The 12,285-nt window shown below is 44.8% G+C and overlaps 1 protein-coding gene across 1 annotated transcript in view; it reads right to left on the reverse strand.

The window, feature by feature from the left end:
• Positions 1–12,285, reverse strand: part of LRRC49 (leucine rich repeat containing 49) — an 862,677-nt gene that overhangs the window by 125,884 nt on the left and 724,508 nt on the right. Inside the window, exon 14 of the mRNA XM_085644059.1 lies at positions 2,388–2,573. Within this exon, the coding sequence (XP_085500185.1) occupies positions 2,388–2,573 (186 nt within the window). The remainder of the gene's footprint in view (positions 1–2,387; positions 2,574–12,285) is intronic.

Consider the following 12,285-nt stretch of genomic DNA (forward strand, 5'->3'; position numbering starts at 1 on the left):
TTCTTATCACGCCGTAGAGATGCGTCGGGAAAACAGTTGCAAAAAGAGCGATGTGCCGATTTTAACAGTTCTTCACATTTCTTCTAGCTCCCAAACAGCAGCAACAACCTCCAGAGGCCCAAAACTGGCACAGGCACCTCTTGGCAGGCCAGAACTCACAGCGGCAGAGTTCAGGGGAGCTGGGGGTGACGTCTTTGTGTCCCGGAGACTTCAGAACAGGAGGCCAGCATTCTTCAGGCCCTTGGAGATCTCCTTCAAGCAGGGGACACAGCACACGGCAAAGTCCTTCTCCTTTCCTTGGCAGAATCAGCAACTGCAGGCCAACCCCAGACACACAGCAAGGGCAGTACTTCTCCTCAGTCTCTCCAGCTCTTCTCATTGGCAAAGGCTTCTCTTGAATTTCAGGACTGAACTAAAAGTCTGGGGTTTTGGGTTTAATACTTATACCCCAAAATGTATTTGCTCTCTGTGCAAGGGGCTCTGAGCCCAGTTCAAACCAGTTCTGGGGGCCACTCTGCAAGTGCACAACAACATCCATCATCAGTGTGAGTCTTGGCTCTAGACACACCACATGGGTGCGGAGCCAGCATTGTTGAAGGCAGTCATAGCCTTATTCAGGCACAGGTGCTACTCCTCCCACAACTCCGAATGCAGATCAGGCCTATTTAGCCTAGTGCTGACTCATCCAGACTCCTGGAGCCACTGTACCTCCCCAGTCCCTGTCACTCCAAAGCCAGACAGTCAATCCACAAACAGGCCGAGGAACATAGGATGGTTGAACAAGAAAATAGCCACTTTCTGAAAGTAGTATTTTCAAGCATGAAATTTAAAAACCATCTTTACTAAAAGATGTGTTATCAAATTCTGAGTTAAGGGATACCAAACTCAATTTTTCCATCTTATCCCTATGGAAAGATATGCTTGTAAAATGTAAGAAAGCATTCCCTATTCTGTCCTATTAGGGAAAGATAGCCTTTCAATATTGAAAAATGAAATTGGCCGTATTTCACTATCAGGACATGTTACAAACACCAGTACAAGTCCTACCTTTCACATACACTGCACCCTGCCCAGGGGGATACCTTGGGCCTACCATAGGGGTGCAATTTAAGTAATAAAAGGGAAGGTTAGGGCCTGGCAAGTGGGTGCACTTGCCAAGTCGACATGGCAGTTAACAAACTGCACACAGGAACCGCGGTGGCAGGCCTGAGACATCTTTTCAGGGCTACTCGTGTGGGTGGCACAATCAGTGCTGCAAGCCCACTAGTAACATTTTATTTACCAGCCCTGGTACACTCAGTGCACTTTACTAGGGACCTACTGGTAAATCTAATACGCCAATCATGGATAACCATTCACAATAACAATTTACACAGAGAGCATATGGGCTTTAGCACTGATCAGCAGTGGTAAAGTGCCCAGAGTCCTATAGCCAACAACAACAGCTTAGGAAAAAATTGGAGAAAGAAGCAAAAAGTTTGGGGGATAACCCTGCAAAAAGGGCCATTTCCAACAGTGAGAAGTATGGTAAATAGGCAGGGCTGATGCGGAGACCTGGGGATGATAAGGAGATACAGTGCTATAGTGAAATGGAGGAACAATGGGGAGGATTAGGCTACTTTTTAAGCAATACTTGTTGGGCCAGTGGGAGACAGAGATTGAGCAAGGAGAGGCATGGCTAGGTATTAGGAAGATAGTTGGGGTCAAGAGGGTTCCATACTTGAAACTGTCTCACAAAACCTAGAATAAAAACAGAAGTTATCCACTATAATGAAAGAAAGAAAAAAGGGTTGTGAAATGTGACTCTTTGCATTACACACATTTAGATGAGCTTTGAAGGATTTAAAGAAAAATTTCAAATATTTTAAAAAATGATGATTTTCAAAATTATTAATTGTACTGAACTGGAGATTGCTGACATGGGCGATGCTCCATTTCCTAACCATCACAATCAAAACTAATTAGGTATTGACTATGTGAGGCACAGAAATGTCAATGCCATGGTGGTTCAATATAGATATGGAGGCAGTTGGATAAGATAAATTATGAGAGAGGAGTCGAAATGCTATGCATGTTCATTTGCAATTTAAACATACACTGTCATACAGGGAGTGAATCATTTTGCCATTTTCTTCTGAAATTTGGATTAGTATCCACTATGTACTGGAGTGTCACTGAACCGTATGCACTAGTTGACTATCACATGGCTGTGCCCAGTTAGTATTTAGCAATTAAGAGGTGAATAGGTTAACCATATTAAAGCTAAATTAAGCAACAAAAAATATACAACTTACTTTTCGTTCAATTCCTTTCTGTATCAAATCCTTTAAAACGCCGTCTACTTTGTCTAAGTAATGCTCATGTGAAAAAATATCTAGACAACATACCTCGGTTTGATTTATTTTCTGTAGATTGAAGTGTTTCAGCCTGAACAGTACATAATATTTCCATAGTGTAAAGTTCACAACGGGGTTTCCCAGTGGGTCCACAGTTAATTGTTCCAGTCGACGAACCTGAGCCAAAGCGTTAAACTGTTGAAGTGTGGTGAGGTTTGTTTCTTTAAATTTAAGGTGCTGCAATGGAAATCCCAAAATCCATGTTATTAATAATGGATATATATTATAGATAAATACATTTGAAGATAACACATCATTTAGAACATCTCCCAATCAGACGCTTACGGATTTAATGTTTTTTAATCCCAAACCTAATAGTTAGTAAACCCAAACCTTTAAGTAAATATCAGACTGAGTCCCTGTGACTGATAAATAAGGAGACCGGTATGATGAACAAAATTGCCCAACATGTGTGCTCTAGGACATGGTTCTGTTTTTTTTAGGCAAATATCAAAGGCAACATAGAAAAACTAAATGTACACCATAGGTCTCAAATGCTATTTAGATCTTCAAACTGAAATGGCAATGTACAGGACGTTTAATTCAATGAACCTCCCTCTAATTTGGATGATATGCCATGCTAGTTGCAACGTTTGTAACTAGAATATCATTGCCTAAAGATTGTATGACAAACATATTGCACCCACAGTATCATTTACAAAACATCATCCTATTGAAGTTAATTAAAGAAAATCTACAAGCAATGAAGTGACATTTTGTAAACGATATTTAGGCCATTATATTTCTATCCGATTATTTCAAGCAGCAATATTGTACCATGTACCAGCAGCAGTGTTTGACTCTCTTCAATTCATTTGGGCCAAATCTGTACATCTCAGATAATGTTTCTGATTACTGTACTATTACACTGCAGTTATATAGTGTTTCTTTGAATCCATTTTTTATAATAACCTTCAAGTAAAAATATAAATTCATTATGAAATATTGCTATACTTCAATTTTGTTACTCTGTATGTATATTGTAAAGGAAATATTTGTACAGTACTGGAAACAACAAATTACTCATTAATCAATCTAAATAAAAACATTGCAAGAACATTTTAACATCATGGTAAATTAATATAATGACATTCACACAAGTTATGTAGGTTACATGCCTATTGTAAGAAAGTTACCTATTAACTTCAGGGGAGCTGAGTCTACCACAAGGTATAAGATCTAAACTTGTCAAGGTATAATACAATTTCAGTAATTTAAACCTGGGCTTAGCCCCCTGGTAGCTACGGCACAGAGCAGGCAGGCATATATTTGAAAATTATGTATTCAGCAGTAACAGAACACTTAAAAAGTCAAAATGCAACAGAATAAAAATAACAATCAATTTATAAAATTAATGGAACATGTATTGAGGGAAATAACAACAAAGGAGAACCAGAGAAACTATTGTTTCAAGTTTTAAGGCAAAACTGCCAAGACCAGAAAAAGTAAAGCCCCAATCAGCAGTCACAGTTTGTGGGTGAATGGAACCTAGGGGGAAATTTAGGCCAATCACAATTGAGCATGGGTCGGATACGCCAAGCAGGTCATCCTGGTCAAACATTTCACTTGTGAATTAGTCTCTGCAAAAGGAAGTAAGGTTGCAGGCTTTATTGACAAAGCCCTTTCGAAGCCGGATAGCCATTGGAGGAAGCAGCACTGTAGCTGGTGGTTTTGGTTCTGGCTGGGAAAGCACTGAGCAGGATAAATTCAAATTTTGCGGTTGCTGAAGTCCAATTATAAGACAGATACTTTTTGTGACTTTGCCCAGTCAAGATTTCTACCTTGAGATGTAGTATTTTTTTAAGGAGCTCAAAATCCTTCTGCAGGATAAGCCTTGTGTCCCACATTTTCAGAGTTCTTGGAGCGGCTCGTCTTAGTCGCTTTTTTCGCTACCACAATCTCAGGGGCAGCATTTAAGGTCCAGGACTCCCTCAAAAAGAATCCACAAGCAGTGGCCAGTCCAGGTTCAGTAATTCTGGTCAGCTGGGCACTTCAGGAAAAAAGTCTCTTAACGCTTTTGTGTCCCTGCAGCCACACAGTTCAGCCACTGACCTCAGGAGCCCAATACGTAGCCGTAACTACAAGTGGGACCATACCTTTATGTTTCAACATAAATCTCTAACAGCAGGTCCAGTTTTCTTCTGTTCTTCCACAGGTCCATACAGTTTTCTGATGAGTTGTAGGTGAGGTGCCACTTTTGTAGGATTCTCAAGCCAGTGGTTGGGGTTGATTCCTGGACACTCCTTAACCAATAAGGAAAAGGTTCCCAATGGCAAGCCTTTCCACTTTTGCAGCAGATCCGGTTTGCCTTACTGTAAACTATCCCACAGCACACTATTCTAAGTAAAATCCAAGATGGCATAGCCTTTCTGCCTTTAGATGTGGCTTGTGTGCCAGTCACTGGCATGTGTAGGAAAATTAGCAAAATGGGTTTAGCACCAGGTAACCAAACTGGTTCTGAAACCAGCTCCCTCTCCCCGTAGGCTGGTGGAAAAGTGGCTAATGAGAGCCCAGGACACATAAGGCTCCCCTCCCCCAAGACTTCCTTTACACTTAAATATGAATAAAAAGACCTTGCCTTGGTCTTGTTTAAGTAATGAAGTTCATGAATCCTCCCCAGCTATCATTCCTGGGCGGATTTAGGACACAAACTCTTAACCCAGGCCTTCATTTCAAAATGTCTATGCCACTGTTTCTGCTCTGGGAGCAGTTTTCACACCTCTTTAAGGAAAAGCACTGATTGAGTCAACTGCCATCGGTCTACTGCTAATTAGCGTACTGGAGGTTCAGACAGACACATTTTAACTTTTTGAAAGTTACTTCGGTTTTTCTCAATATTTTTTTTTAAAATCCAACTTTACCACTAAGATAGATTTTTAATAAACATTACAAATAGCGTTTGAATTATAGCATGTCCTAAACTACTTAACATAGGATGTAGGATTTTATTCTGAACTTTATTTTTCCCATAGGACAACTAGAGCCTTCACACTGAAAACATTTTTTGAGGGTCTATTCACTGATAGTACATGCCAACATTAAATTCTTGCAAATACTACCTTTAAATACTAAGGATCCTACCTCTGTCGGGTTTAGGGTCTTTCTTACCAGTCTCGAGGTGTTGGGACGGTTCCTGGCTTCGGTTCTTGTAAGTCCTGGTTTGGCCAAGATAGGGGCGACCCCTTCCGGTAGCCACGGTGCTGTCGACAATGAAAGCCTAAGCAGCCAGTGCCCTCCAGAAGGAGTCCCAAGAGGAAAAACCCCAGAGGGAAAAAACCTCTGATGTTGATGATGAGACTCCAAATGAAGGAGAAGACAAAGAGACAGAAAACACTGGAAAACCAGGAGCCCAAAAAGGAACCAGGAGAAGACTGGAAGAGAAGCTGGAACAGATGGCGCAAGTGGAATAAAGCGCCACCGGAAGGAAGGAATCACCAAAAGAGGAGCCACAGGACCAACAGGAGCGAGGACACACCAGCAGGAACCAACAGGAGCAAGGACACACCAGCAGGATCCAACAGGAGCAAGGACACACCAGCAGGAACAAGGAGTGTTGCAACGCAAGGAAGGAAAGATTCTGATCCCTTACATACAGAAAGAACAGGACGTGACATACAGGAACAGGAAGTGACAGACAGGAACAGTAAGTGACAAAACAGGAAGGAGGGGTGAAGCCATCTTGGATAGGAAAAGGAGTGAAGTGCAATAATATGGCCCCCAAAGAAGGGGGATAACAAGACGCCCACAGTGTAATGTCCCCAGGTGTCTTGGGAAGAAGATGGTGCGGCGTGCCCGAAAACCAACAGGCATCGCGGGTGCTTTTGGTGACGTCGTTCAAAATGGCCACAGCGGGCTGTGATGCTGTACTGCGGCGCCCAATGAGAGGAGGGAGGGGTGCCGTGGGCCGCACAACGGCCGGCGAAGAGGAAACGGGTGGCGCTGTGGGTTGCGCTGTGGGTGACCATAAAAAAAGAAGCACTTTCTCACACTTATGTACATCATTTCAGTCTGATACAATTGACATAAGTCCTACATTGGATTACATCCGGCCCGCCAACCCACCTAGCCAAGAACCCAACTACCTCAGACACATCCTCCTCAATACCCGCTCCGCACGCAAACACGTCGTCGAACTCTGGGACCTACTCGATTCCAACACCCCAGATGTCGCCTTCCTGACGGAGACCTGGCTGAACCCCTCCTCATCACCCAACATCGCCATAAAATCCCGGAAGGCTATAAGATCACACGCAAGGACCGCACCAACAGAGTAGGAGGAGGAATCGCCATCGTCCACAGGAACACTCTCAAAGTCTCGACAAACACCGACGACACCCTCAGCACCGCTGAACACCTGCACTTCTAGATCCACACCGATCCCAACACCACCCTCAGAGGAACCCTCGTCTACAGACCCCCCAACTTCGTCAGCGCACACGCCCTCGCCTCCACGGACTACATCCTCCTCGGGGACCTGAACTTCCACCTCGAGAACAACAACGACGCCAACTCTTACACCCAGGTCGACAACCTCACCACCCTCGGACTCCGACAACTCGCCACAACACCCACCCACTCTGCCGGCCACACGCTTGACCCCATCTTCTCCGTAAGCTCCCACGTCTCCTTCAACCACACCACCGAGCTCCACTGGACCGACCATCGGTGCATCCACCGCGGACGCGCTTAAAGTGAATGGTGAGAGCGAGAACGAGAGTGCCTGCTTTTACATTAGAGGAGCGCCTGGCAAAGGGCCCTCTGTGTCATTGAACAATTTGATAGCTTGGAGCGCCTGGTAAAGGGCTCCCAACATCGCCGTTAGTAAGATTCACTTAAGTTTTAACATTGTTTTACTATTTTAACATTGTGTAAAATTGTGTATCTTTTAAAAATTACATTTTAACTAAACAAATATCAGCACCGCATTCTTACCGCCTTACGAAGCACATAATCCCCGGTCCACCACCGATTTTTCGGATTGTGTGGAGGGAGTCACGTGCAACAGGAAGGGGCCGGCACTTCCGGTCCAAACCCTCCAATCAGCTAAGGGCAAAACAAGTTAAAACCCGATGACCAGCGCAACGCGCAGCGGACGCGCTTAAAGTGAATGGTGAGAGCGAGAACGAGAGTGCCTGCTTTTACGTTAGAGGAGCGCCTGGCAAAGGGCCCTCTGTGTCATTGAACAATTTGATAGCTTGGAGCGCCTGGTAAAGGGCTCCCAACATCGCCGTTAGTAAGATTCACTTAAGTTTTAACATTGTTTTACTATTTTAACATTGTGTAAAATTGTGTATCTTTTAAAAATTACATTTTAACTAAACAAATATCAGCACCGCATTCTTACCGCCTTACGAAGCACATAATCCCCGGTCCACCACCGATTTTTCGGATTGTGTGAAGGGAGTCACGTGCAACAGGAAGGGGCCGGCACTTCCGGTCCAAACCCTCCAATCAGCTAAGGGCAAAACAAGTTAAAACCCGATGACCAGCGCAACGCGCAGCGGGCCCGAAGGTGCGCCAAAGGCAAGCCCGTCTGCGCCCGTCCGCGACGGGCCGGGACCAGGGGCCACATGCCCTGCACAAATGGGCAGCCCCTGCCCAGGTAGAACGAACTACCGCACTTACTACTCTAGTGAGGAGCTCAAGAGCCTCAACAATATAACAACTAGTAATCCAGCACTATGTGCACGAATGGGACCTGTAAATACCACAGGCCCCTTCTGTTGCATTAATTGTAGATGGGAGAGTGTCAGCTGGCTCGAGCCCACTTCAATAAATACCCCAAATCTTATCCTTAAATGCATTTATATCAATGCCAGATCCCTACCCAGACATGCTATGGAAATATGGGACATCTTGACTGAAATTAATCCTGATTTAGCCTTTATAACAGAAACTTGGCTTGATCATCATAGCACCCCCGAAATTGCAACTGCCCTCCCAAATGAGTATAAAATACTTCATTTAAATCGGACAGAGAAGAAAGGCGGAGGGGTAGCCCTACTATTTAAAGATTCCCTCTCTTGTAGACAGGAGGTAATCACACAGGCCAACAGTCACGAAGCCATGGCCTTCTCGGTGTCCATAAACACCAACATTCTACTTGGTGGAGCAATAATTTACAATCCCCCAGGCAGTACGATGGATTTTTGTGCTCAGCTCCTTGCACAAATAATGCCAGTCTGTCTTAAAAATAAAAACTTCCTGCTGATAGGGGACTTCAACGTACACCATGATAATGGTAACAATGCCCTTACTAAACAACTACTAGAGGATATGGAAATTCTACAGCTTACTCAGAGAATCAACCAGCCCACACATATAGCAGGACACACTTTAGACTTAATCTTTTCTAACATAGAAACTATCGAAATTAATACAATAAAACCAATGATCTGGACAGACCATTTTCTAATAGAGTTTTCGATCAAACTTTTTTCTAAAAACTTCAAGGCACAAACCTGGGCATCAGCCAAAACCAAGAGCTGGAAAAAATTCTCGGTTGAAAAATTTCAGCAACATTTTTCACACATAAATACATCTATCATCGACCCGAATGATGAAATAGAGCTACTCCAGAATAACATTAGTAAGGCTCTAGACCACTGTTCTGTCACACAATCCCAACACAAAAACAGATCCACTAGATCTGAGAAATGGTACGGATTAGAACTAAAGTTAATGAAAAGGAAATGCACACTATACGAACACAAATGGAGACTCAATAAAACTGATGAAACTAGAGCTACCTACAAAAAAGAACATACACTTTACAATAAAGCTATTAGGAAAGCAAAGAAGGAATACTTTTCGCATAGAATAACAGAAAACAAAAACTCCTCGAAAGAACTTTTTAAAATAGTCAAAGAACTATGCAATCCTACGAATCTTTCAACAAACCTCCCTCCTTCTCAAGAAAACTGCAATAAAATTAATGATTATTTCGGTGACAAAATAGATACAATCTATACTTCATTCCCCAGCACTGAGCTGAAACATATAAAACCTCATGGGCCACCCTCTACTCAGGCGAACTGTCTCAAGTTCGGCCCCTTCTCAGAGGAAGAGGTGAGCAAAGTAATGCTAGAAGTAAAATCAGGCTCCTCTTCAGATCCATGCCCTCACTTCATTTTTTCACAGTTAACCCCGATAATATGTCCGGCTGTTACAAAAGCTTTGAACTCCTCTCTAAATTCCGCGGAATTTCCCAAAATCTGGAAAAATGCCATAGTGACCCCTCTACTAAAAAAAGTGGGCACTGATGTTAACAACCCGGCAAATTACCGGCCCATATCTCAACTACCCTATTTATCTAAAGTGCTGGAAAAACTAGTCAACAGACAGTTGTCCAACTTCCTGGAAACCAATGATTTATTGGATATATCTCAAACAGGGTTCCGAACGAACAACAGTACGGAGACAACCCTCCTAGCAGTAATGGACAACATCAGAACCAAGGTAGATCAGGGGAAAACAGTCGCCCTGATACTATTGGCCCTCTCGGCGGCATTCGATACCGTACCCCACAATCGTCTACTGGAAATCCTTGCAGCAAAGGGAATTCGGGAAAAAGCCCTAGGGTGGCTACAGTCCTTCATCCAAGATAGGACACAATCAGTACAGATGGGTGATTTTCTATCTCCTCCCCGGAACATCAAGTATGGGGTCCCACAGGGGGCTTTATTGAGCCCGACTCTGTTCAATGTATTTGTGTCCTCACTGGCCAAAATAGGACGAAAATGGGGTGTCGGGATCTGTTCTTATGCAGACGACACCCAACTGATGATTTCACTGGATGAGGAGAATGACCCCAAAGACAGATTACTCAACTGCCTTACGGAATTAGCCATTTGGATGCATAGTCATTGTCTTAAACTTAATGCAGACAAATCTGAAATAATGCTATTCGGCAGACATTCCCAGCTATGGGACAACAGCTGGTGGCCCACAACATTAGGCACCCCCCCTGGCCCGACTACAACGGCCAAGAATCTAGGGGTGTCATTGGACACCACCTTAAGCATGAAAACCCACGTATCTACAATATGTGGTAAAGGCTTCGCATTACTGAAAATGCTTAGAAGAGTCTTTCCATGGATACCATTGGAATGCAGAAAGATCTTGGTCCAATCTCTACTAATGAGCAGGCTGGACTATGGAAACTCTCTGTTTGTTGGAATGAGTGATTATCTCTTCTCTAAACTACAAACCGTGCAAAATGCTGCAGCCAAGGCAATATGCAATAAAAGAAAATATGATTCAGCCAAGTGCTGTATGAGAGATTTGCACTGGCTGCCGATGAGACAAAGAGCTATTTTTAAGCTACTATGCATAACGCATAAAACACTGCATAATACAGGCCCATGCATTCTAAAAAACAAAGTTACACTCTATACCCCATCTAGAAATCTACGCTCCCAAACTACTGCTAGAGCCAGAACCACACGCGTGAAAACTGCAAAGATGGGGGGGCGAGCCTTCTCCCACTTGGCGGCAAATAGTTGGAACAATCTGCCAGTGAACCTTAGATTAACAACTAATTACCTGTCCTTCAGGAAGCAGCTAAAAACATTTCTCTTTCCTAAACCCGACTAAAACCTAACCATCTAGCACTCACCCTCACTACCTATTCACTTTTTTACTGCAACTATAGCGCCGTGATATCCTATCCGGGATGATTGTTTGCGCTCTACAAGTACCCCCTAACATAACATAACATCCACTTCACTTTCTGGAAACCCACCGTGCACCACAGCACTCAATTGATGCCTCACCGCTGCTGGAGCAAAGTTACCGAAGACCAGCTATCCACCACCCTTGCCCGGAGCTCACCCGCAGACCCGACAGACCCCGACACCGCCGCCTGCAACCTCAGACAGTGGATCGACGACTGCGCCAACACCCTCGCACCGCTCAAGAAACCCTCCAACAGCCACAACAACAAGAAAGCCAGCTGGTTCACTGAAGACCTCCAGACCTCCAAGCAAACATGCCAAAATCTAGAGAAGAACTGGATCCGTGAACGTACACCGGAAAGCTACGCAGCCCACAAGACCGCCACCCGCAGACACCACCACCTCATCAGATCCACCAAAAGGACCTCCTTCAAAGACCGCCTAGACAACAATGCACACAACAGCAAACAGCTCTTCAACATCGTGAAGGAACTCTCCAACCCCGGCTCCAACACCAACGACATCCCACCATCGCAAGACCTGTACGATTCACTGGCCACCTTCTTCCACCGCAAGATCGCAGACATCCACGACAGCTTCAACACCGCGACCGCCCCGGCTACCACTGAGACCTCCATACCCATGACCACCGTCCGCACCAACCGCCTGCTCTCCTGGACCAACATCAACAACGACGACACCATCAGGATCATGAACACTGTCCACTCCGGATCCCCATCAGACCCTTGCCCACACCACATCTTTAACAAAGCCAGCACCACCATCGCACCCCATCTCCGGAAAGCCAGCAACATCTCCTTCGAGACAGCGACCTTCCCGGAGAGCTGGAAGCATGCCGAAATCAACGCTTTACTCAAGAAACCGAAGGCAGACCCCAAGGACCTCAGGAACTTCCGTCCCATCTCCCTGCTCCCGTTCCCAGCGAAGGTCATCGAGAATGCCGTCAACAAACAACTGATCAGCTCCCTCAAGGAGAATAGCATCCTAGACCCGTCCCAGTTCGGGTTCCGCAGCCACGACAGCACCGAAACTGCCCTCATCGCCGCCACCAATGACATCAGAACCCTGCTAGACAACGGAGAAACCGCAGCCCTCATGCTCCTGGACCTGTCAGCCGTCTTCGCCACGGTCTGCCACCGCACACTACGAACACGCCTCCACAACACCGGAATCCAAGGGAAGGCCCTGGACTG

Source organism: Triturus cristatus, chromosome 3_1 (assembly GCF_964204655.1).
Source record: "Triturus cristatus chromosome 3_1, aTriCri1.1, whole genome shotgun sequence".
In the NCBI taxonomy this organism is placed as follows: domain Eukaryota; kingdom Metazoa; phylum Chordata; class Amphibia; order Caudata; family Salamandridae; genus Triturus; species Triturus cristatus.